A 26,363-nucleotide genomic window follows, 5' to 3' on the forward strand; every position below is an offset into this window, starting at 1 on the left:
ACTTCCTGACTTCTCACAGTGGCGCTAATCGAGTAAAGCTAAGTCGCCGTAGAGAAAAACTCTGTCAAGATGGCCGAAAGCAGGTGAGACCAAACTAGAGGGAGCTTTAATAACACATTATTAAAACTACATAATGATGATAGTACTTATAGACACTGTCACTGCAGTGCAGCAAACACTAGATTAATCCTGCATTTTGCCTTTTAGCTGTATTTTTTCATATCTGGTTACACAGACATTGTGCAACATATTAATAATAACAGAACTGTTCTTCCATAACAGCATCACGATCATATTGTTAGATTAACATCAGCATCTGGCTTAAAGAAAATCTTGCCACAGGAGCCATTTTATTATTGTCTCTAGACTTTTGGTGAGAAAGCTGTAACACTGAATTTGTAACTGAGATGTTTTTTCAAAAAGATGACTGGCTCATATTTTACTCAGCTGTTGTAAAGCAGATCACTGACTTCTGCGTGTTACAGAATTCTCTCATTGATTTCTATTCAGCGTCCTTTCTGTGCCATATCTCCTCCTTGCATGTCTCTGGGATCGTATCATGGGTTACTCTGATTCCCACTGAAGGGAGCTCATTACCTGTGACAGAGACTTCCTGAGAGAGTTGATCTGGGCCGACTGGTCTGGCTGCTCCTGATCAGACAGAATCTGTTTGATCTTTTCCTTCTCTATGGCCACAGTGTTGAAGGCCGACTTCAGCAGCGAGTGGACTGCAGAGAGACAGGATCAAAGAAAAGCAGTAACTTAGAAACCCGCGCACCGGTTCAAAGGCATCGCTAGCTCCTCTGTCGCTATTCGCCAATGCTCTCTCTATGTAAGAATCAGTCACACAGTGGTACCAAGAATGAGACATAACATGCACCATGTGCTGGTTTACTGGTTTCTAAGCCACTTCATGGACTAGAACCAGATCATTTCACTAAAGTGCTGCCCCCTTACTTCGCCCTTCATATCTTTCAGATCTGCTGAGCTATCGCTGCTGTCCATCCCACACACTGACTTTAAAACCATGATTGTGCATTTTTCGGTTGCTGGCCCTAAACTGTGGAACAGTTTGTCATTAACAATTAGATTTCCCTTCTCCTGCAAGGAATTTAAAACCAGTATAAAGACCGGTCTCTTTTCCTTAGCCCTTCACTTGCTATAAACCACATTTATTGTCTTTATTTGCTTGTGCAGTACTGTTCTCTCTGTCTGTCTCTCTCTTCATATACAGTGGCTTCCAAAAGTATTCGGCCCCCTTGAACTGTTCCACATTTTGTCACATTACAGCCACAAACACGAAGATCATTTAATGATGATCAGCAGCTACAGTATGAGAATAAAGTCCACCTTGTCCTACATGCTGCGTTCGTACCTTTCTGGGCAATAATGCAGAACTCCTCTTGAAGTTTAATGTAGTCGCTGGCACACTCTACACTGTCTGTCAAGCGGGAGACAGGGGGCTGAAAGTCCACCAGCTCGGCACACAGGTTAGGGTTGGATGAGTGGAGGCGGACAGGGGACATACTGGCAGACAGAGGAACCTGGAGAGAGAGACAATCACAGAGGCTGACTGTCAGTCACCCGTGTGGCACAACAGTGCTCTTCTTTTTGTGTCTTGCAGCCAAAACAATCTCTAAGAACCACAGAACTAAATCTGACAAGACCAAACATTATTCTGATAAATTTCCAGTTCACTCTTTATCTGAAGGGCCTTTAAGCACTGGACCTCTGACAAGAGCTTTAACCAGGCATTAGCAGCTAAAAATGGCTAAACAGCATAAGAGCATGTAGCTAATTAGCATATCACCAGATAATAAAGGTTAATGAAGTTATTGCTCTGTTAACACCGACGCAGTTAGTGTGTTACTTTCCTGGTTTATCTGTATTCTGTTCATGCACAGAGTTTGTGTCACATCCACGCCTCTGTTAGCATGTGGACGTTTGTGTTGAGAATTTGGTCCCCGGTTTGACACGAGATGCCAACATGCCACAATGAGGATTCTTTTTAAAATTACTTTCCTAAAAACGACACTGAAGGAAATGCTTCCATAGTCTTCTCTCAGAGTAACAATCTTTTATTCATGAAATCTATAGGTGTCTAAGAGCCCAGGTTTCCCTGGGAACAACATCTTACCAGGATAGGCCATGCTGGAGAATGTAATGCTCTAGATAACAGATCAACAGGTATGAAATCACCTCCCACAGACCAGTGAAATCTCTGGAAAATGGGCCAGCATTCCTGGAAGTGCTTTCTGACCACTGCATATCTTTATCTTTACCGGAAGATGTCACTTTGCTGCTTACAGCAATTTCGTTTTTCTATAAGCATTAATATAGCCTATGATCCTAAAAGAGAACACCGATTGTATTTTCTGACCTTATCTCAAATTTACACACAGAGTTAGGCCTACATTTGAATTCTGTTTATGCATTTTCTCAATTAAGACTGTCTCACATACACTTTGCCTCACATAAATATACATTTCATGGAATAACAATTGTAATCCATCAGATTCTCCCCCGTCTTAATGACACAGCACTGATAGTGTTGTTAATTTACACTGTCAGCGCTTTCCTTCTTGGCTTCAAACAGGCTAAACTTTATTAATATAATAGATCTTTTCCACTCTTACTCACTAAAGCACTTATACATACCACGGGTTTGCCTGCACAGGCTGTGGTACTTTCACTCTGTATTATGTCATTAATGTCTTTGTATTTTTTCAGCATCACAGTTTTATCTTCCTTTGTAAAAATCAGCAGTATCACTGTTCATGTTTGTGGCCATGTGAAAATGCTCGCAGCTAGATTCATAAACCTTAAGATGATTTATCGAGTTCATAACCATCTTCATAGCCTGATTGCAGATGTTAGCGTGAGTGAAAATATTCTGGGTCCGTTGAAATTGCTTTAGCGTGGAGCCATGGTGAAACAAAAAATGCATTCAATGAGCAGTAATGACATTTTACTACTAATGGGATTAATAAAAGTTTATGACTGGTTTAACAAAGTGCATAAAGTTGCATGGACACACATTCAGTTTTGCACAAACTGATATATCGTGCAAAATTAAGATATATTAGCAAAATCAGGCCGAGCCGCACGACAATAACAAGTGGAGCTGCAGACTAGGGCTGGGTATCGTCACTGATTTCTAGAATCGATTCAATTCCGATTCACAAGGTCCCGAATCGATTCGATCCACGATTCGATTTAATTCGATTTAATTCGATTCGATTCGATTTAAATCTGGGAAATTTTGACAGTCAGAAATATTATAATTCAGATCAGTACATTTACATATTTTTGTATCAATAAAAAGGAAGCTGACACACGCAAGACTTTATCACAGGTGTGAGCGTCACAGCAGATGCCTTTGTGTCAAAGTAGCTGAAGATAAAACACAGAAAAACATGAAGGTGATTTTCCTGGCCTGGGATTTTATAAAATATTCTGCAGTACATCAAAAACGAAAGAAAACCATTAATCAACATATGAACATTACCTCTGAAGTTACAGCGGTTTTATTAGAGACACAGCGTTTTGCATTTTGAATAATTTTAAAACGTTTAAATTTGTTCAGTATTGAACAGCAGAAATGAGGTTTTCTTTTCGGAAGAATGTAAAAGGGAAAAAAACAGCGGCTGACAGCGCTGTAAACAACAGTAGACTTGTGCGTAACAAGCAAGCGAATAATGAAGAAAGGGAAACTGTTCTTGAAGTACAGAGAGAGAGAGAGAGAGAGAGCTGTGCATCGCGGTGGAAGCAAAACAGTAAAAGTCAGAGTGAATACATGACGATGTTTATGTGAAGCGTTTGGATCTTCTTTTGCTGCTGGTTCGGTCAATATTGTTTGGAGAGAGATCAAACTAACAGCTTTAGAATCGGCTCATAAAGGGCGTGCACACAAAGCGCAGACCCGCCGACAGATCAGAGTCAGCGAGCTGTCGGCTTTCAGCCCCGACCGTGAGAAAGGCGACATCTAACTGATTCTGATCCGCGGGTCGCGCTGTGTGTTTAAGTCTATGTGCAGAATCCGTGTACCTGCTCTCATTTACTGTCTTAACTGTTTGGTGGTTCTTGAAATTTTGTGAGATGTCACCAGAGATTCTGGCATTTCGGGCAAAATAAATTTATATTAAAAAAATCGATTCAGGATTTTAATGAATCGATTTTACGTTATCCAAGCCAGAATCGATTTTAATCGATGAATCGATTATAAAAACCCACCCCTACTGCAGACTAAAGAACAAAAAAGAGAAAAACGAGCAACAATAGAAGAGGCCGAAACAAAATTGTTGGCTTCTGTGTCGTAAGCTTGTCCACACTTCCAATTTGCTCGACAACAATTTGATTACACATGCACGTATCAAAGCCAGACCTCTCAGTTACCCCACAATTTACACTTATTATGTTATAAGTAAAAACTTGAATAATGCTTTGCTTAGAGACTTAGAGATTTTCTCACAGTGACATATGCATCTGTGTGTGTGTGTGTGTGTTTGTGTAGACGTCTGAAGACAGGTACCTGAAGCTGGAATTTTGCATCTTTGCCGACACTTTTTGTTCTCCATCTTCTGTTCAAGCGCTTTTCTTTCTTTGATAACTCAACGCAATTGGTCTTTTGGGCACACGTGGGTCAGAGCATGAAAAATGTGGTTAATAAGACAAACACATCACAAAAAACAAACCAAAAAACCAGAAAGTTACCACAGACATAGATCAGTGAAATGACACTGATGGGTTACATGCAAAAAAAAAAGGGAATGTATGGTATTAAAAATGCATTTCAGCCAAAAATCACCAAACAAAAAGCTCCACGATATAAAACAAACACAATAAATTAACAGATACTGATCAGTCAGAAAAGCAGCAGGTGTCCTGTGAGTATCGCTGGATCTCGTCTGTCTAGACGGGCAGGTACTGAAGGTGACTGCAGAGGTCGCACCGTCGTCACTGCCTCAGCTAGCCTGAGTTTACAATGCAGGATTGCACTAAATTGTTTCCCCTTGCTCTCTGCTGTATGTGTGTGTATTTATGTGTGTGTTTGTTTTACCTGCATATCTGTGAAGTTGGGCGCTGACTGTGTCCTTTGTAGAATCTCCAGACTCTGCAATAACCGGCTCAGCTCGGTCAGGTTGGACTGGCAGCGTGCGAGCTCTGAAAATAAAATTTACACGCGCGGTCACGATCTCATTCAGCCTTATGTGTCACGAAATGGTCACCAAATCATCTCTCCCGGATTTATTGCCGTGCCAAAGGCTTGATTTAATCCACTCCTCTTGTGAAATCAGATTTGTTAGAAGCGTAGGGAAAGTGTGCACTTACCCTCTGCACACTTGTCCATTTCCTCTGACTCCTGCAGCCATGCCACCACCTTACTCTGTCCGTTACTGTAGGATGCAGGCAGGCTGCTGGTGCTGCTGTTACTGGGGGCTGCTGGCTGCCATGGCAAGCTGCTCGGTTTGGTCTGCTGTGGTGACACAATAACAGAGCCTAAAATATCATTTCGGAAACTACTGTAGTGGTCAATCAGGCACCGATGATACCTATAGATATACAAGAAGCACTCATGTCATTAAAGAAAGGATACTGTGGATTAGGGTTCCAGCTAATGTATGAAATGTTCTTCTGATCAATGTAATCTTGTCTGCAACAGACAAAAGAGGAAGAAATGAGAACCAATATAATTACATCAATCAGATTTTTTTTTCCTTTGGTGCATCACTGAAATCAAATCAAATCGGAAGATTGTTACAATATATACAATGATTTTTGACAGTGAAGGCAAGAAAGTCTGTCTTGCTTGTACATAGTTGAAAGTTTTGGTCTAGATTTGCAATTTCAGTGACGCTGGGTTAGGGTTACGCAACCTGTGTGTGACAGCTGCGGTGAATCTGTTCAGCAGCCAAAAGTAAAGGACTGCACGCTGTCAGCAGCTCACAGCTAATATGAATGCTCACATGGAAAAAAATATGCTGTTATGAACAGAAACTGCACGCTTCTTATTTGTACAGCACCTTGCCTATCTTCCTTCCGAGTCTTTGAAGCAGTAGTTAATTTTGACTCTAGGACCAGAGTCTCTCATTTAAGCTGTTCTTCTGGGAGAGCTCATCAGGCCGCAGCCAGATGCTCGAAATCCAAATCCTACTGATCACCTCTAATGGCCTCCGTGTGGCATGGAGCATCACTCCCAGGAGAAGCTGCAGCGAATGAATCTTCGCATTTACGCACACTTCAAGCACACCTGCAGGGACCGAGGCTAACGCCTAACTGGAAACAGCCGAGAAAAGCAAGCCTTCTTGTCTTAATGGGCAAGATTTAGTTACCTGTCTCATCAACTTTACTACATTAGGCAGATATTATTTAGCTATTATTCAGGGGAAACGTCTGGGTGAGGCGAAGCAAGTTTTCAGGTCCAACTTCGTACAACAATGGCATCCATAAATAAAACTGCTGACTTGTCAGGTGTGGTTGACGACAACAGTCATGTGTGAGCATTATGTCTGTCATTACTGTGAATGTTCCGCGAACTTTACTTCCTCTCTCTCACAGATGATGTTTTTGGTGCGTTATCCCAGTTTCCAATAAAGACAAAACTAGGAGATCTCTCACTAACCGTGATGCTCTTCTTGAATAAGTAATTGCAGACTCTGAGAGGGAGAACAAAATGTCTTTTTTTCTGAGGTAGAAAAATGTTCTGATTTCTTTGTGTAGAGCATCAGTCAGGCATTTCTTATTTATTTGCTTTCAATACTACTTTCATATTATATGTGAGAACTAGAAAATAAACTAGAAGAGAGACCAGGAGCCTTGTTCAGAGTTAAGGATCACCTGAAGTTCATTCATTCACTTTACATCCTGTTTGCTGTGTAAAAACCACAATATACTGCTTTACAGGGGCTTGTGCGATGGATCCTTTCTTGAAAACTGTTAACTGCACTGGCTACCTCTCAGACAGTCCCAGACAAGAATTAGTCAAAGAAATTGAGCTTTTAAGAGGATTTAAGAGCTTTAAGCTATTTTGCCTTTAGCATTATTGGTGTTTGACCAAACAAGAAAGCACTAAGCAAGACTAAAATGTCTGCTTATGTCAAGCATCACAACGTAAATGAGTCTACATACACAGATAATTACTCAAAAGTTATTTTAATCAGAAATTCTGGCCAATTTTAGACCAAAGAAAGAGCACAAATAGTGCCATAAGGAAGAAGAGAGCTCACCTTGACTTCATTTACCACAGCTGGCGTGGGCTGGGGGGAATCCATGGCCGCCGAAGGAGGAAATGTTCTCATGGTGGCATCCCGGGGAGACCGCACAATCTCGTTCTGCCGATAAAGCCGGTGATGACGCAACTTTGACACCCAGGCATCAAATATGTCTTGAGATTTGACCTAAAGACGAGGGGAAGAATAAGCCTCGACCTCTGTCACCACCTGACTGCTTGTATCAGTGATGGATTATTATCATCAGTGTTACCTTCAAGTGATAGATATGCTCTTCAGTGTCCAGGTCGATGCGACGGGCCCTCTTCTTGATAGACATAACTGAGAGGCCGACGTCGATGCTGCCATGAAGTTTCCCTTTTTGGATCTAAAGACAATGACAGAGTTATGTATGTATATATATCTCCACATATTTGTAATTCATACTATTTTTTTACTGTAAAAATATCACAATGTAACAATAATCAATTAACAATACCAGCCAGAGAAGACTGATTTGATTCTTGTTTGGCTGAGTGACTTGAAGAAAAGTCTTCGACTGCAGGAAGCTTTGAATATATTTAACATTTTATTTTCAGATTAGCAGGTTACCAGTGCTCTTCTTACAGTGGACCTACTATACTCATTTCCAGCTCCATGTCATATGGCCTTGGTGCTGCTGCTCAGATCATCTACTCATCTACTTTCTGAGACAAACCAATCAATTTCTTCTAATTGGGCTCCTCAAGCAAACAGAAGGTTTGAACAGCAGGTGGGCGGGGCTTCTGTGCTCAAAGCCAGCTATAATGTTGGTTTTAAATAAAACTGTCTGAATCATTTGGCTGAGCATTTGGCTCACAGAGATTATCTGCACATTTAGTGCAATGACTTCATTATTTGTAACTTTGGCCATGTTTAAAATGAGCATTGATCACTGTTTAGCTAACAGAGATCTATACACACTACCCTTTTAGTGGCTTTAATCAAGAAAAGTGGGAAACTAGCAAAGACACTGACCCTTTGTTGAGAATGTAATGATCATTTAAGAAGTCAGCGAATGGGTCTGTACTGTCTAGTTAGCAGTATTTAAACACTTTTAACTAGAAGGGCTCATGTACCACTGATGCCAATAACTCCAGAATGTGCAGGACTCACTGGTTTCCTTCCAGTGATGGAAAGTTTGCCAAAGAAGTTTTTGCTTTTCTGCAGAGTGACCCAGCTTGCTGAAACACAGTGAACATTGTGACCCATGTCGCTGATGTTTCTGCTGATTCATTGCCAAGCAAAACTGATGTCAGCCCAGTCTGCCCCGCTTCTGCCCGTAGGTTACAGTCAGGGTTACTTACATCAATGGGGGACTTGGAGTACTTCAGGATACCATTGTCCAGAACAAAAAAACGCTGTAGAGGAAACAAGCACAAAAATAAATGACAGGAGGGGCATAAACTGAATACAAATCCTGCTGGATCTGTTAACGTTGCAGATTCTATGCAAATGCAAAGTCTATTTTTTATCCTTGTTTAATCAACTCTCTAATAGTTCATGCAAATATTTTGTGGATTCATTCTGAAGGAAGAGAAGATAAAGGAGGGTTTATGAAAAAGGGAATTTTTTTTCAAATAATGACACTTTATTGAACAGGAAACCTGTTAACAACCAGATAGAGGCTGTATGTGAAAATGTTTGTCCCACATCAATAGCTTTTGTGTCTCACTTTACCCATGAATCTTACCTTGTGCCAGCCTTTCAAGGGCCATTTCCGCTTCTTCAACATAAACCCCTCGTGTTTATCAGGCCTCTGGACGTTGCTCTGACCAATTTTCAGCCCCTCGATTATCTCCCAGCTGTCTGCCTCCTAGAAAAGAAATGAAAATATGCAGCTGTGTCAGAATTAATCCACTTATTCCTCCAGAATAAGAAGGAAAATCCGGACGCGCTCTCTGTATAATACAAAGATAAGATGCAGCTGTCGTGTGATTGTTTTCATGGTGAAAGCAGCAGGAATATATGCAACATTTCTCTATTCCCCCCCCCCGTGCCACACATTTAAAGAAAGACTGCCCCATTGAAATTCCTCCTGCTCTCTCAGCATTTCCACTCCATTAGCCTTCTCCTGACTGTGCTCTTCCTGCTCCTAGTGGGTCAGTAAATCAAAGTGACGCCTCTGGAGTAGAGGGACAGCAGGGTCAGGCAGGGACAGGTAAGACATCCTCCTGTCATACAGGTTTTAAAGGCAGAAAAATGCACAACAGAGTGACAAACATGTCTACTACCTCACATAACCCATTTTGGAAGTTATTTTGTTTAGAAACTTTTGATATTCTTATAAGTTATTTAAACGGGCATTCCCCTACTTTATCCTATAATTGTTTTTGTTTCCACTTAGCAGAGCTGCCAAACCACAATCAGTTCATCTTGGTAGTGTTTTATTGTGCTCTTTAACCCCCAAGTAGTAATCTGTCAGTCAAACTTTGGGGTGAAATACACAGTTTAACCCTCTTAACATCCATCAGGCCACCAGTGAGCAGTCTGGGCTTGTTGTTGGAGTCAGATTTTGCTCAGCATCCATCTCCTTTTAATCAAATGGAAAAGCTTTTAAGAGTAAAACTGGAATGCTACACTGTATGAGAGTTCACTCGAAGGGTAATATCTTCAGGTATAGTCTCTCTCTTTCTACTAAAGCAAATGTTAATTCTAACCCAACCTTAGTCAGGTTGCCGGTGACCTGTTTAATGATACGAAATGAACAGAGCATGTGTTTATTTAACAATAAAGCATATCGCTAAATAAATGATACAACATAGCCACTGAAAATGATTTTGGCAATGTGTGTGGGGAATGATTTGATAATGAGCCGTGTGATGGTTAACGCCTGGTTAAAGGGTGTTTTTCCGGTAATGCTCTAATGTTTAAAGTTTGTGTCTTTGTCCTTTCTTCCTCCCCTCACCCCCAACCGGTCAAGGCGGCTGGCCGGCCCTCCCTGAAATGGGTTCTGTCAGAAGTTTCTTCCTGTTAAAAGGGAGATTTTCCTTCCTAATGTTGCCAAAGCGCTTACCTTACAATTGAAGGTGCCTTAAAGGAAACTGTTGGTGGAATCTGCCACTATATGAATAAAATTGAATAAAAAAATGTAATTGAAATTGACTATTAGATAAAGATGAAAGTGAAATGACAACATATTGGTGCTCATTTTCAGTTTATGGTCCTGTTAGACCTTGATTATGGCCTAAAAATCAAACAACTCTAAAAGTTGGAGCATGTTTGATACTTAGGTTGAGAAGCCTTCTGCCTTAAGTAAACATGGCATTGGCTGAATGAAGGTAATGTATGTGAGGTTGCTTGCTAAGGTTGCCAGGCAACCATCTGACATCCATCTAAATAAATAAATAATAATGTGGAACACATTCATTGTAACGATCAGTGAAGTAGGTCAGAGTTTTCATTTCATACTTAAATCAGTAGCAGCAGAGCCTTTAAGGCAAACCCCACTTTAAAATTCACAAGCATCTCTGGCAACTTAACTAATAGCCGGTGGCTTCACGCTGCATGATGTGATGCTGCAACCTTGTGCATGACAACACCTGACCTTGGACATTTAACACAAGGAGGCAACAGCTTGTTTAATCTAATAACCAGGTGAACAGATCTGTCTGGTAATGAGGTCATCTTGCTCCACTGAGGGCAGCTGCTCGCCCGAGTGGCCCTGTGAAATTGGGGTAGAGGAAAAGCTCAACTTTGTTAGCAAAATGTACCTCGCTGCGCAAAGGAGTCATATCTTAAGAGGTAGCACTGTACCTATTACACTACGAGAAAATAGATCATCTGAGCTGCGTGATGATGGTAAAAATGCTACACACAAACTTACTAGGTTTTATCTGAGGCAGCTTCAAATCAGTAGCATGCAAAATAAAGCCTGCGCCCTGTCCGGGCTGTACCCCGCCTCTTGTCCTATGACAGCTGGGATAGGCTCCAGCCCCCCCCACCCCCGCGACCCTGATAAGGATAAGCAGGATAGATGGACAGATAGATGGATAGAGCTGCAAATGCTGCAATACATCTGTTTTCTTTACAAAGAACCCAAACTATCAGGGATATAAATAAATAAATTCCTAACAACCATATGTTAAAAGCCACAGACTCCAAGGCTGGGAGACATACTGAATTAATTAAAGTTTTAAGGTCATGGGTGTTCATACAGAGCCTCGCAGTCACCCTCTGATGATGGAATACACATCACTCTGAGCCAGGTGCCATTCCATAGTATGCCTTTCCACTGGACAGGTCTGTATGTTTGCTTTTGGCAATTAAGAAAAAGCTTGAGTACTGGTAGCCACAGCTGCTGAAGAAGATCAAAATGTAGTCCTGTTAAACTCAGTGTCATAGAGATGATTTGACTTTGCCAAAGTAGAACAGACTACCATGCTGTGTAAATCAAAACCTAAAAAATCTTCTAAAAATATATATCAATGGTAATTTAGATACTGCTATATAACAGATAGACATAGAAGTAAAGTTATTTTTCTGTCATCAGCAGTAGGGACGATTAACATTTGCCGATCCAATCTTTATTACACTACTAGTGACATTTATATACACATTTTTTTGTCAGTTATTCGACGTCATTGTCCTAGCAGCCCACCTCTCATCAGTGTGTCCTGAATGCAAGGCAGGCTTGGGGGTATTATGAGGGAGCCTTGTCTGTGAGACCCTCGCTGGATTTGAACTCTCAACCTATTGTTCCAAAGAGAGCAGTGTTGCCATTACACCATCCAGCTGCATGTCCCAGAGACAGGAACAGCAAAGATACTGCGCATCAGCCTGGAGCTCACAGGCCTCTGATGGAGGACCTAAGCTTGAAGGACAAACAAAGAGCACCTGCAGGGTGAGTGGGGAATTATTATTTTATATAAATAAATGTTATTTAGGGGGGTAATAAAGTTTGGACTTCATGTAGACAAAAAGAAATGCAGTAAAATTATGAATCACCCCTAACCCTGACAAAATGAATAAATAAATAAATAAAACTCAAAATGTACTTTTTTTATATATATATTCTCATCCAGGCTTATATGGACAGTACTGCTACAGTGAGAGAAATTGCTTTTGTAATTTCACCCGGAGAATAGAGCTGAATTAACCCAAAGTGATTTCCTGTACTCTGCTTACATGTATTGATCTTCCTGCAGAATAATTTAAAGCTGAATGAGCTCTTGGTGAGTGTACCCATTTAATGAAGGATCTTGTGGCAGAATCAGCGAGAGGCTGTCTGCTTTTCTATGTCCGGATTTAGAAGAGTTTGCTCCTTGATCCAAAACATCTGAATAGCTTTTCATATCTCCCTTGATACTCGAGTCTATATCAGTGTAATAAAATCATGAGATACCAATATATTTTAAAAAAAAAAACTATGTTGAGTAGTCGAAAGAAACTTCTACAATCCTGATCATCACCTAAGTCAATCTAACAGCCTAGTTGTGTCAGTTTCATAGGCCAAGTTTTCTGGGATCCACCACCTGCAGTGACACTCAGCAGTGTAGCAAAGCAGACCTTTTAATACTGCAATGAATCAAACTATTACAGTTAAGGTCTCTCTGAGCAGGAGAAAGGACAAACACTCCTTGGGGACGCCTTACACTAAATCAGCACTGTAAATATCAGCGGCCACAATAACAGCCCACCTCAGATGGCCACTTTCTCTTGCACGTCTGCCTCTCTCTGCCTCTTGATTTGATGCTGCTGTACATTTAGAGCCTGTCACCGTTTTTAAGTTGCTGTACTACACAGACCAGACGCAACGCAAGTGTATTCAAGTCGTATTAAAATGTGATGACAATAAAACAGAAAGTTCTAACAAAAAAGAAGCGATAATAACATAAAATAAAAAAATAAAGGCCAGAAAACTGGCATTTGGTCTTTTCGTCTCGTCCATTAATTAATAAATCGTATCTCAAGATTGCTGTTAAGTAGTTTTACGTTAACAAGTCGGTTATGAGATTCATGAGATTTCAGGTTCACAACAACAGTCTCCTCAAGGCGCTTTATAGGGCTGTTCGATATAACGATACAGATCGGATGACGATATAAGCTAACGTTTGTTTTGTGGTGTAGTAAAATAAACAGTTTACAGCAACATTTTTTCATCGTTTTGATGGCCACTGTAGTGCTATATTAATTTCTTAAAGTTCTCTCTTTCTCTTATATTTAATATAACAACACTACAGACAGACAAGCGCCTGTTTATAGGTGTTGTCATTAGCAACAGTGCCGGTAAAACCGTAGCGTCGCGTGGCTCCGCTGTCCGCTTGTTTGTTTTTCACATAACACTTTCACAATAAAGCTCAAGATCCTGTTGAGACTTTTCAAAATAAACTGAATCACGTGAAAGAGTATGCAGAGAGTTTACGGATGAGAATATGAGATTTTGGTCATATCGCACAGCCCTAGCGCTTTATATTGTAAGGTAAACCCCTTACAGCAATACAGAGAAAACCCCAACAATTAGATACCCGCCAATGTCAAAGCACTTGGCGACAGTGGGAAGGAAAACCCCCCTTTTGACAGGAAGAAACATCCAGCAGAACCAGGCTCAGGGAGAAGCAGTCATGTGATCTTACAAAAACATTTTCAAGACCTTTGTAATAGTACAGCTGCAACAATAAGTGGATTAACTGGTTAGTTCAACAGAAAATCAGTCTACACTGGCCACTTCTACAAACACCTGTTCAACTACTCAACACAAATATCTAATTATCCAATCACATGGCAGAAAGTCCATGCATTTTGGCATGTAGACATAGTCAAGATGACCTGCTGAAGTTCAAACTGAGCATCAGAAAAAAGGTGATTTAGTTGCTGAGCTCTTGAGATTTTTCCAAAAAACCTTCTCTAGGATTTATAGAGAATGGCCCGAAAAACAGAAAATACCCATTGAGCGGCACTTCTCTGGCTGAAAATGCCTTGTTAATGTCAGAAGTCAGAGGAGAATTGCCAGACTGCTTAGAGCTGATAGGAAAGGCAACAGCACCTCACATAACAACTCGTCACAACCAAAATATGCAGAAGAGCATCTCTGAAAGCAAAATACCCCAAGGCAGATGGGCTACAGCGCTGGAAGACCAGGCTCACCAAAATAAAACAACTATGAAATAAGATATAATAAAATTAAAATAGAATTAAAGGGGAATAATTTAGGGGGTTAAAGGTGGGGTCGTCTTAAGCTACATGAGTGGAGGTAGGTAGGTGAGGTAAGAGATAGCAGGTGAAGGTAGAGAAGTGTTAAAGAATACTGAATCCACAAAAATTAATTTAAAATACATCTTTTCCTGTATAATAAGGTACTGAAACTGTAATCTTTACGTTATAAACTCAGCTACCAAAGCTGCGCTGAAAGATTATATTTTAGCAGCTAAAAACCACAGAAGACCTGTCGCGAGGATGGATTTCACCGCAGCGTTCGTCTGAGCAGTAAACGGTGGAGTAGGCGAGCAGACTGCTACATGGATGGGACGTTAACACCCTGAGAGAAGCGCGGTGTCATGCACTGTGTAAACACCACCGCAGATTCAGTTACAGCCTTAAAGTCTGCATGTGTCCCCTGTTAGCCTGCAGGTGAAATACTGCAGCTGCTTCTGTAAAACACATGCACGTACGGACATAACCGAGGATGAGTACTGGAACTCCATACGGTTTATTTACTGAACTTTTAAAGCTTACGCTTCACATGTATTTGACAAAGTAAATCCAACGCCAACCATTTGGACTAGAGATTTTCTTTTCTTGTTTGACACAAGAAATATTTCTATTTCATTCTTGTACTTATTTCGTTACATTTATGTTTAAGCCTCAGTCATTTAGCCAACTTGACTTAAGCGCCTATGCTTTGTTTTTAACCATCAAAGTGTACCATTGCTTTGATCTATTTCTCACAGGGATTTAATACAGTGCATTATATGCAAGGGCTCCTTTTTGTGGCTTCATAGTATTGTGGTTTACACATTTACCTAACAAGTGGTTCAGTCCCGGGAGGAAAAACAAATCTCTTAGGGGTTGCATCCGGCAGGGCATCCGGCGTCAATATTTGCCTAATCAAAACATGAAGGACTATCCACTGTAGCTTTCTACAGCCATGGGATCCTTTGTGACAAGACTATAAAGTTATGTCTGCCATGTTCAGAGTCTCAGAAGCAAGTAACAACCTACCATCCTTTTAAAAATAATGATTGTCTTTAACATTTGGATGAAAATCCCAATCTTAAAATGACTCCCAGCTCTCTCGAGACCACCGAATTATGTTTCCTTTGTTTTTCACTGCAGCCAAGTTGCTTGCTTGCTTGTTGCTGCTTGTTTGTGCATCTTTCTGCCTTAAGTTTTGTATTTAATAACTAGAAAAGCATGAAAAGCTCTAATGGGCTGAGATCAGGTGACAGGCTTGTCCACAGAAAAATACCCCAATTCTTTGCGTTGAGAAACTCCCATCAGCCTTTAAGCAAATAATCCAGTAGTCAGTGGATGTCTGCTATGTCACATGAATTTAGATAAATATTAAAAATTGTAGTGTGCCAAGCTGAAACATTTTTTTTAAAAAGAGGTCTTTGCGTGGATAAATAAAAGCTAAACATAATAACCAGGTAAAAACTAAATATATAATGGCATCAGCTAGTTTTCTGCCCAAATAACAGACTATAAAAGGGATCAGTGGGGTTAATATCCTGGAGAAAAATATGCAAAAACTTGACATATTGAGTGGAAGCGGCCATGACTCAGTGTTAATCTAAGGCAGGGCTGCCCAATCCCAGTCCTCGAGAGCTACTATCCTGCAGCTTTTAGATGCATCCCTACTCCAACACAGCTGAATCAAATGGTTTGATTACCTCTTCAGCATGCCATCGTGTTTGGCAAAGGCCTGATAACAAGCCATTCATTTGATTTGGGTGTGTGGGAACAAGGATGCATCTAAAAGCTGCAGGACGGTAGCTCTCGAGGACCGGGATTGGGCACCCCTGATCTAAGGTAAACCACTTCAGTGTCTTAATTTCAGTTCTCTTTTCTGAAGTGGATTTGTCACAATGATCTCACACAACAAAAACACCTGGTGACTGAAAACCACTTTGAAAAGAGAGACATCTTCAGACGAGGGAGCAGATTGTGATTTCTGGCCATTACCATAAAAACACAACTGATCTCATCACTGATTTCCCCGCTCTCATAAATCTCAGCCAGCTTCCATCAAAGGGACCTTTCCTAAATATTTTTCAAACACATACAGTAGTGTGATTTCCACCCAGATTATCTCTAAGTTAAAATGTCTTATCGAACAGGAAATGACAGGCAACAAGAGGATTAACTGATAGTTGCAGCAACACGTTGAGTTGTTCATTTATCTTCATCTACACAGAATCGCGTGTATTTTTGTGTGCGTGAGTCGGTGCCAGCGAGCGCTTGCTGCAGGTGCTGCTTCTAATTGCTCTCATGAGGGCTTCCAGAGTGAACAGGATTCGTCAGCAGTGAGAGAAGTGACATGTATTGATTTGAAAATGGGGGCAGGATCCCATTAAGGCTTTCCCCAAACAAAGTGCCCCCACTCTCATTTATCCACAAACGCTGAGGCCCGGCCAAGCTAGCTAAGGTCTTAAGATCTGCGGTCCAAGGGAAGATGTGCTGTACTGACTCTTCTCAAAGCAAACTGCCTGCACAGAAAACACTAATACTGCTATCACGAATGCAATGAAAGCGCCGGTATAACTTTACATAACATCAGCACAGACGTGTTTTGATGTTGGAAACAACCTCGCAGTTAAATCAGTTAATAATCTGTTTAAGATGTGATCATCACACAATCATCCACACATCAGGGGGGCTGGGTGATTTGAGTGAAAGCCAGAATAGCCACTCAAAGGACCTTATGAAAGAAGTACCTGCAGTGCTCAGAAAACTAGATGAAGTCCACCTGCAGAGAGAGCATGGGAAAAATCAGAAGCGACTCCTGCGCCGCTGCAGCGGTGCAAGCCAGAAAACTGCCCCCTTTTCCTTCCTCCATGATACTTGGAGAATATAGGCAGATTTTTTAATATCTGGCACAGCGCAACACAAACCACAAAAATGCCGTGGGAAAGATTTCCCTCTTCTTTGTGGCCTAATTTTAAATTTATTTTGCTGATTTAGTCTGTGTGAATTTTCCTGTAGGCACTTATTTTATTTTTTTTTGAGAAGCGCTAAATGAATAACGTTCATCACTAGTTAGCTGTTATCAGTTGTAATAGAAGAAAAGAATGACGACGTGCTTGTAAACGTATGAATTAAAGGGAAACAAAGTGGGCTCATTTTTGTGAAATGATCTCAATATACATCTGACAGTAGTAAAAAAGGAACAGATGATGATTATAAAATCTGCCATTTCTCATCAGAGATGATAAGAGCATCCCGAAGCCTGCTGCAATATTTTTATCCTCACTTAGGATTGCCTTCGGCAGTCACAGAGAGTTACTCTTGTCCAAGAGTGGAAGGATGGAACTGGGCCTTACCCTGTGGAGCCTGTGAAGACACTTTTGTGTTTAACTGTGATTTACAAAGTCTTGTGTCATGTACAACCTATGGCATTTATAAATCTCATATTTAAACTATAGAAAGTCTGCACTGGGTCTTCACAATGCTGCTATTAAGTAATTATTTTCTGAGTGACTTTATCAGAATTTCATTTCACGCTTCTTTACAACATTACTGTAGTTCATTTAGGTTTGTAGGTATTTGTTTTTGCACAGCTCTCTTAAGGTCACCTCTTTGTTTTCAGCCATTCTGCTATAGATTGCTGCTGTGCTTAGGATCAGTGTTCTGTTGCACCACCCAATTAAAGCTATGCTTTAGCTGTCAGATAAATTAGCTTACATTTGACTGTACAAAACCTTGGCATATATAGGAGTTTAAGGTTGAATCAATGAGTGCAAGCTGCACAGATCCTGGGGCTGCAAAACCAGCACAAACCACTACTTTTCCTCCATTGTGCTTGACAGTTGATATATATATAAGGTGTTTCAGCTGATATAGTGTGTTTTAGCCAAGTGTACTGCTGTGCATTATGCCCAAATATCTCCACTTTTGTCTCATCTGTGCAAATGACATTGTTTCAGAAGTCTTGTAGTTCAGATGCAACTTTGCAAACCTATGTTCTGCTGCCATGTTCTTTTCAGAAAGAAGGTGCTTTCTTCTAACAACAAGCCATATTTGTTTATTCTTTTTCTAATTGTACTTTCATGAACGTTAACATTTAGCATGCTAACTAAGACCTGTAGAGTCTGAAATGTAGCGCTTGGGTTTTTTGCAGTTTATTTGAGCTTTGCAAGGTTGAATTGGGTTGAATTTGCTTGGACGTCTACTCCTGGGAAGAATGCCCCTGACCAACAAACTGACAAAAACTTTTTAAGGTGTTTTGCAGGTGCTCAAACTGGCTGATGATCAGTTAATCAAGTGCATGTGATCAGCAGCACCTGGCAGCTTCTTAACCTCTGACTCTCTGTGGAAGTACTAAGGTTGTACCTAGCTTTTTACAGGACTTGGTATGGCTTATATGCCAGTTTCAGGGATGTCAAATTTGAACGTGAATCTTTTTAAGTAAAAATTATTTTCAGGCAGGCGCAAGCAAAAAGCAAAATGCTTAACCGTGACAGCTACAACAATCAAAAAATTTGTTAATAAAATATTTCTCCTTTCACCTTTTTTCAAAAGCGAGTAGGTAACATTAAAGAAACAGTGAACAGAGAGTTTGTAAGGGTTGAGTGTCTGCTTCATCAAGCAGCACGCCTTCGACTGTGCTTTTCTAACAGGCCCCATTTCTCAAACCAGCTCCGTTTTCTCTTCCGAGAGCCATCTCCTGAAGACACAAAGCTCCACACAGCTCACCAGAGTGTGCCACATGTTCACTGGAGCACCAAGCCTCCGCCTGTCCCTCATGAAATATTCATCACGCAGTGCCGACGGAAAAGCTGTGTAGTCAGAGATTCCAGTTTCGGTGTCCTGTTTCTGCACAGCCACAGTGACACAGCAGCTCAACGAGGTAAGGTGGGTTATGGGCTTCAGGTGGCTTACGACAGGGGTTCATTTTAAGCAGCTCTCATGTGAGCTGTGAAATTAGAGTCCTTTTTTTTTTTTTTTACTGATATGAGTGACAAATGAACCTGAGCCCTTGACAACTACAGAGAGGGGCTCTTTGCTCGCTTGATTAGGGTCCTCTTACATCCTTAAAAGAAGTCTAGCAAAGTCACCTAATGATTTGTTTTCTAATGCTTTACCCTACTGTATGTCTCTGCATGGTTACTATTTACTAACAAGGAAATTAAACTTAATCATCAGATCAAAGGTAGAGATTTTCTTGGCTGATCCCAGTTTCCAGTTGTTTTCTATGTGTGACCCGCTGATGCTGACTGCAATTTTTTTGTTTGTTTGTTTTTACCAGAAATAATTGACTTCATTGACAACAACATTTCCTCCAAACTGCAGTAAGTTACAGAATCGTCTCTCATAGAAACAACTGAAAATAAAGGTACAAATAATTAAGTGAAAATGTGCTGCTGTACACCCAACCCTTTATCTGTCATATTTTACTGCGCCAAACAAAAGCATGTGCAATGGATTTATAAAACAAAACGAATCGACAACATCACCCCCCCTCTTGTTTTCCCTCGATAATTTTCCTCGTAGCTCCATTGATCCTTTGCTCATACCGAGGCTCCCAGTTTGCTGCTGGCTCTGAGCTCTGGTAATGTTTCCCTTTTCCTGTTAGCTTCTTTAAAATGTTCAACAGACTCAAGGTGATTTAAGTGTCTGAGAAGGTTTGTTGTTAGCAGTGTTTCTGTAATGGTCCCCCTCCCGTTCATATTGCCGAACTTTAAGTCTTCACTCACAGCGAAGAACTTCCATGCTAATGGCATGTTAGCGTACGGCTGCAACTGTGTGTATTTGCCTATGCTACTGTGCTCGTGTTCCACATGTATGAAACATAATCATAATCAGACATACATGTGGCCGATCGACCGCTCACCAGTCCGCGTAACGAACACTGAAAATCAGCCAACTTTTGGATCTTAATAAATTATAATCACTACCAAAGAAGAGTTTTCCCCAAGCTTTAAGTCATCTTTGGTTAATTAATCAGTTAAACATAAGCGCTGATCTTTAAACTGTACACAGACAGGGATTCAGCCTATAGCATTTAGCTACTCAAGCCAAGATCGCTGATTTTCTTCAAGTGGGTTACAAAACCTGATTAATTATATGAAGCGTTTGGCTGTAAGACCACTGAAGGGGTTTCTACGACAGAGTATTAGGGCCACATTATTGATCCTTTTGAGAAAGTCTAAATTTTGAGATTAAAGTCAAAAATGTATTTCAAGAAAGAAGTCAAAATGTGGAGCTTATCGCTGTTGTTTCAAGACAGACTGCGACGTTTGCTACACCCGCTACAAAATGCATTGTTAAGATGATGTTAGTGAAACAAATGATCAGCCGTCTTGTGATACAACAAACATCCTCGTGTGACCAAATGCAACTTTCTGCACCATCTATTCAACGTCCTTATACTTATCACCACAATATGTTTACGTTCTATAAGAGAAATAATTTCCTATCTTGTTACTTAAACTGATTCAGAAGTACGATTTCAGTAACTCAGAGGTTAGAGGAAGCTTGGCAGTTTGTCTTGAAACAACTGTAATCTCCACATTTCGACTTTTTTCTCAAAACAATCAACAATATATATTTTTCTTAATGTGGCCCTAACACTCCTTCGTTGGTTTCTGATATGCTAGGATGCTACATATTTCACATGCTGTTGTTGACAGAGGTTAAGATTAACTTGACTAAAAATTCTTCATCTACCCAGCCATCTGTCAGCACTTGTATTTATGGAGGTTTCATGTTTACATGGAGCCTCCCCTGCTGATCTCGTTGCAATGCGAGTTTATACACTTGGCTTTATTTTAAATGAAAAAAAGGGAAACAAAACAAAGCAAAAACATCCTGTTTCTGCACATCTTCAAGTCACGAACAGTTTAACATGACATGCCTAACTTCTCTGTATGATGGCAGTTGATATTAATTATGTCAGTGCATTATAATAGCTTTGATTGTTCTTGCTACAAAAGCTAAAACTGCTGAATGAATATTTCATGATTCATCATTCCCTCATAGCTCTTCTTTCTTGCATAAACAGTCACACTGATAGAAGACTGCAGCACTCCAAACTAATGTTGCCTCCTGCCTTTTCCACCTCCGCTAAAGCTGCATTCATTCAAAGTCCTGCCATCCCTGGAATCTATTTGTAGATGGATTCTTCTGCCCGTGGCCTGAAAATTACCTGCCGGCTGTCGCGCTGGGAGGAGGAAGAGGAGGAGGTGCTCTTGTGGACTGGCGTCGAGATCTTGTTCACCGGCGTAGAGCTCCTCTCCTCAGAGCTCATGGTGCGGCTGTGGGGGCCTCGCTGTTGATAGTGTTGGTGGTGAGACATTGTGGGCACCGTGCGGCTCTGTGGACCTCCCTCTGCACTAGGCCCCGCAGATCTGGGGCATCCTCTGACACTTCCTCGTGATCACTGCTTGCTGTTCATCTGAAACACAAGAGTGAGGAAGTTACACTAGCACATGCACTTCAGCTTCCTCATTGCACCACACCTCGGTTGCTTATAGCAGGCAGTAAATCACACGGCCTGTGACTAAAATTAGCATCTTGGCTTCTCTGAGGCTTTCGAAAAATATCCTCCATCATTTTCAGTATGTAAATTTCACTCAGTGATATTCAGTTGAGACACCCGGAGCTCTTCTTTGAAGCATGAGATTCTTCTCATTACAAGAGCATTACTGAATAAGCCTTTCATTATGTTGGCTATGAGACCAGCGCCACTCAGGATTACTCCTTTATTATTCACTGTATCATCTGAAAGCCAAACTCAACTTATATATGAGGACTGCAACTAATGACATTCCTACTTCATGTTAATTAATGAGATAATCAATTGTCACAAATCCAAAGATATATAAACTGACTGTTTCAATTTTAACTAGGGACTGGCCACAATAATGGTCTAATATATAAATAGTCAGCGCTAACTGATGTTGGCATAGCAGCAAATGTGATGTCATTTACTGATGTCACTCGCCAATACAGTTACATTTATAACTTGCTGGACAAAGACATCAATTACTCTGGTTTTCCCTCTGTACACCTCCACAGTGGATTTCAGGGGCTCAAAATGAAGCAATTCAGAATTCTTTTAAATATGGGATTAAAATCCTCTGCAGTCAATGACTGCCTGAAATCCATAACCCACAGATATCACCAAATGCTGTGTTTACTCCCTTGACATGCTTTGTCAGGACCTTTGCTTCAGCCACTGGTCATTATTTTTTGGTTCATTATACTGAATCTGAGAAGAGATTCATTCAGCCCTTTCAATCAGCAGTCACATCATGAATAAACACTGGTGGCACGGTTCTACTGGAAGCCATACATGCCTGTGCAATAATATTACCTCCACCATAACAGATCATGTGGAATGCTTTCTCTCCTCTTTCCATCATTCTAGTACAACTTGAGTTGGATGTTGTTAAGTTATTTGTAATAACCATGGAAATAATTCTGTTATCATGCACTTTAGTTTCTGTGCTCTTTCAGACCTGTCGGTGTTGCTGAGCTCGTCAGTTCATTCATTCTTTTTGCAAATGCACCTGATTGTTGATTTGGCCACTCCTAAAGTTTTTGCTGTCTCTCTGATTAGTATATTTAGTTTGCTTCTGGATATGATGACATCCCTCATGTCCACTGATACCCCTTCGGACCTTATATTTGAAACTACAATGAAAAGTTACAAGTCAGTTTATTTATACAGAACTTCTAACATTTAAACACAACAGACATTGACCAAAATTCTGTCATGGTCTGTGCGCAGGCAGGCAGGAAAAGGACCCCAGAGCTGGACTCATGGAGGCAAAAATAAACTCAAAAAGAACCTCAGCTTTATTGTTGGTAAAATACAAAACTGAAAAGACACGTGAACGGAACACACAGGCAGGAATGGCAGGACAACGAGGACTGAAGGACACACACTATAAATACACAAGCAGGACGGGAGAATGAGGAACAGCTGGAACCAATTGGGCAAAATAAGACCAGGTGAGCAAAACAGAATACACCAACACGAGACAGACCTTCAAAGTAAAACAGGAAATCCACAGACTTAACTCAGAGGCACTGGACAAAACTTATATTAAACACAAGAAATCACAAATTACAATAACAATACACAAAACACTGGGTCACTGACGCAGAACCGTGACAAATTCAACACTTTTAATCAACTTCAGATATGTCTGCTTTATTTGTCATCAAATAACAAAACTGACTGATGAGCATTTTTGTCTCCTCATCTGGAAACAAACTGTCCAATTATTTATTAACCACCAAAAATGTGGAATTGTGTTTAGAAATGGCTGGAATTCCTAAACAGTTAATGACAAAAATTTTGTAAAACTCCCTAAATGAAAGCTGAACGTCTGGACTTAAGCAAACAACAGCTGTTGTTTTAAAATCTGCTGTGCTGGTGTACAGAGCCAAAACTAGAACAATTGTATATTTGCCCAATAAATTATGGACCTAAATGTATTTATCTGTTTATTTATCTTTTTGTCACATTGCTATCGGATGGGCTAAATCAGGGGTGTCAAACTCAAATACACAGTGGGCCAAAATTCAAAACTGGAACAAAGTCGCGGGCTAACGTTAATATTTATTGAAATATATTTATTCCTCCAGATATAAGAATGAATCTTTTCTTATGGACTCAAACACGTCTTGCTGAAAAACTGAATATGGAACAAGCAAAGCTTAATACTAAACAATATATATATTAGCTGTATAATACCAGTAGGCCAGCTCTGATAGTAATTTGGTATGGCTTCGCGGGCCAAATGTAAGTAGGCTGCGGGCCAAATTTGACAGAGTTTGACACCTATGGGCTAAATGTTCAAAAAGGTCATTTATTTTTGTATTTTTGTAACGAGTATTTTTTTTTTGTTACTATGGAGACCAAACAGGAACTAAAACAGTATGAAAAAAAGAAAATATTGGTATGTTGGTCAGAATTTCACAACTGGTGGATCGTTATTCTAACCTATAGGGACAAACTATATATTTGTACTTCCTTAGACTGAACTCTGTTTAAATTTAGGAATTGTGGCAACTACCACTTTTAACTGTCAACTACAACCACTGCCTCCCCTCCACAAGACTGAGATCATCCCATAAGACTGTGACATAAATCCTTAAACATCTAATTACAAATATCATAATGATTGAATTTAGAAGAGGACATCAAATCAATACAGGAAAACATCTGCTCTATCTGCATTGTTACAAACCAGTTAAAACTGTATAAACCCTCATAAACACACAAACAAGCAAGAGAACACTGTCCAGTGAGGTAACCTTTAAAACATCAGACAGTGAAGGCGGAGAAAGATTTATATTGGATTCAAAATGTCTGGTTAACCTTATGTTCAGGTAGCAGCAGGGTGTACTCATTTTCATCATTAGTCATGGCACTGTGTTGCGCCACGCTGACACCCATAATACTGCCTGCAGTGCTGCTCTGTAATTGTCTGAGCTCTCTGGAGGTCCCACTGTTAAAACATACATCGATCGCAAGACAGTAGAAAACAAACACTGTTCAGCTGAGAAACTGAGACACTTGACACCGACGATGTTATTGGACTTTTACAAGGGCAAATATCTCTTTTTATCAAGCGCCTCAGTGTTGACGATGTGGCTTTTGGACCTCGAGAGTAGAGCAGGGCGATATGACCAAAAATATTTATCACGATATACATTTGAAAATTTGCGATAACGATATAACTGACGATATAATTGAGACGAGACAAAATACTTTACAACTCCTCAACTTTATTAGTGCAAAAAACCATCAATGTATTTTCACTGAAACAAGCAGCTGTTTTTATGTGCATTAAAGTTATATAAAAACGTAACAGTGCAAACTCCTCGCTGACAGTTTAACCAAAAGGCATTTCCAGTGGAAACTGGCCGACATATCCTCAGCATAACCATGTATAACATCCACAACACTTAAAAAGAGCTTATACACACACAATACGGTAACATTATGTTGAAGCACAGCACGTATCACTCCGCGAGGCTCCGCCTACGATAGCCGTAACGCTCCCACAATCCATCAAGCGGTGCGGCTTCGTAGCTCAGCAAAGTCGTACTGAAACATCTGACAGATTTTCGGGCGCCGTGCACATAAAATCGTTTCGAGGTCAGTAAACACAACCAGAGTTCATACATAAGGCACACGGGATTATAAGGGGCTCTGTCGACTTTCAGAAAAATCAAAGGATTGATTTTAAGTGCGCCGTATTTTCCAAACAACACGGTAATAACGACGGCCCGCTAGCATGCTCTACCAAAAATAGTGCTTTGTTGTGTATCTGACGGACGAAAGCTAAACCAGTTCCACACCAGTGAAGCTGCAGCATTTTTACAAACCAGTTCAGGTTCATGGTTTCATTCAACGATCCACTTTCGCTCTTCTCATTCTGCGTCGCCGCCATGCTTTTTCCGCCATGTGCATATGTAAACATGGGCACTGCGCATGCGCGTTTTACCCATATTCTATCGCCATGTTTCATTTTCCTATCGTTGCCCAACATTGCACCGGTATTACTGTGAACGGTACGATATAGCCCAGCCCTACTCGAGAGGTTGCCAAATTTACGCAAAGCAAACAGCGGTAATGTGGCCTGTTTATTTATTATCTAATTTAGCTAGATCAACCTATTAAATGCTGAAGACCTTATTAAATAATCAAAATAGACAGATGATGCTCATATCTAGTAAATCAGGCGAGACTAAAACATTTATATTGTAGGATAATCTTAAACACACAGCATTAGAGTAAAACCTTAAAAAATTGATTATTAAAATCTACAAAACTAAAATATCTCTCATTAATAATGAAATGAAAACCAAATAAACAAAACTGGTTATACAAAAAAAACTTTACCAATAACAAAGACTCCTCTGAAAACTGTGTGTAAATGCAGGGTTATCAATTCCTGCCACAGCCAGTGACACAGTGTCACGGCACAGTCAGCATGG

General features: G+C 40.4%; 1 protein-coding gene across 5 annotated transcripts in view; it reads right to left on the bottom strand.

The window, feature by feature from the left end:
* osbpl6 (oxysterol binding protein-like 6) overlaps positions 1-26,363 on the bottom strand; it is a 44,738-nt gene that overhangs the window by 12,727 nt on the left and 5,648 nt on the right. For 3 of the 5 annotated variants that reach the window (XM_085384083.1, XM_085384081.1, XM_085384079.1), the window contains exons 2-11: positions 21,553-21,801; positions 8,941-9,063; positions 8,555-8,608; positions 7,483-7,596; positions 7,227-7,397; positions 5,332-5,476; positions 5,060-5,163; positions 4,532-4,624; positions 1,376-1,544; positions 598-728 (exon numbers count right to left, since the gene is read on the bottom strand). In XM_085384083.1, the coding sequence (XP_085240209.1) occupies positions 598-728; positions 1,376-1,544; positions 4,532-4,624; positions 5,060-5,163; positions 5,332-5,476; positions 7,227-7,397; positions 7,483-7,596; positions 8,555-8,608; positions 8,941-9,063; positions 21,553-21,702 (1,254 nt within the window). In that variant the 5' untranslated portion in view covers positions 21,703-21,801. The remainder of the gene's footprint in view (positions 1-597; positions 729-1,375; positions 1,545-4,531; positions 4,625-5,059; positions 5,164-5,331; positions 5,477-7,226; positions 7,398-7,482; positions 7,597-8,554; positions 8,609-8,940; positions 9,064-21,552; positions 21,802-26,363) is intronic. The other 2 variants (XM_085384080.1, XM_085384082.1) reach the window with 2 other exon arrangements.

The sequence above is a fragment of the Rhamphochromis longiceps genome, linkage group LG16 (genome assembly GCF_057381845.1).
Source record: "Rhamphochromis longiceps isolate RC_006_pf linkage group LG16, R_longiceps_female_GT1.1, whole genome shotgun sequence".
Lineage (NCBI taxonomy): Eukaryota > Metazoa > Chordata > Actinopteri > Cichliformes > Cichlidae > Rhamphochromis > Rhamphochromis longiceps.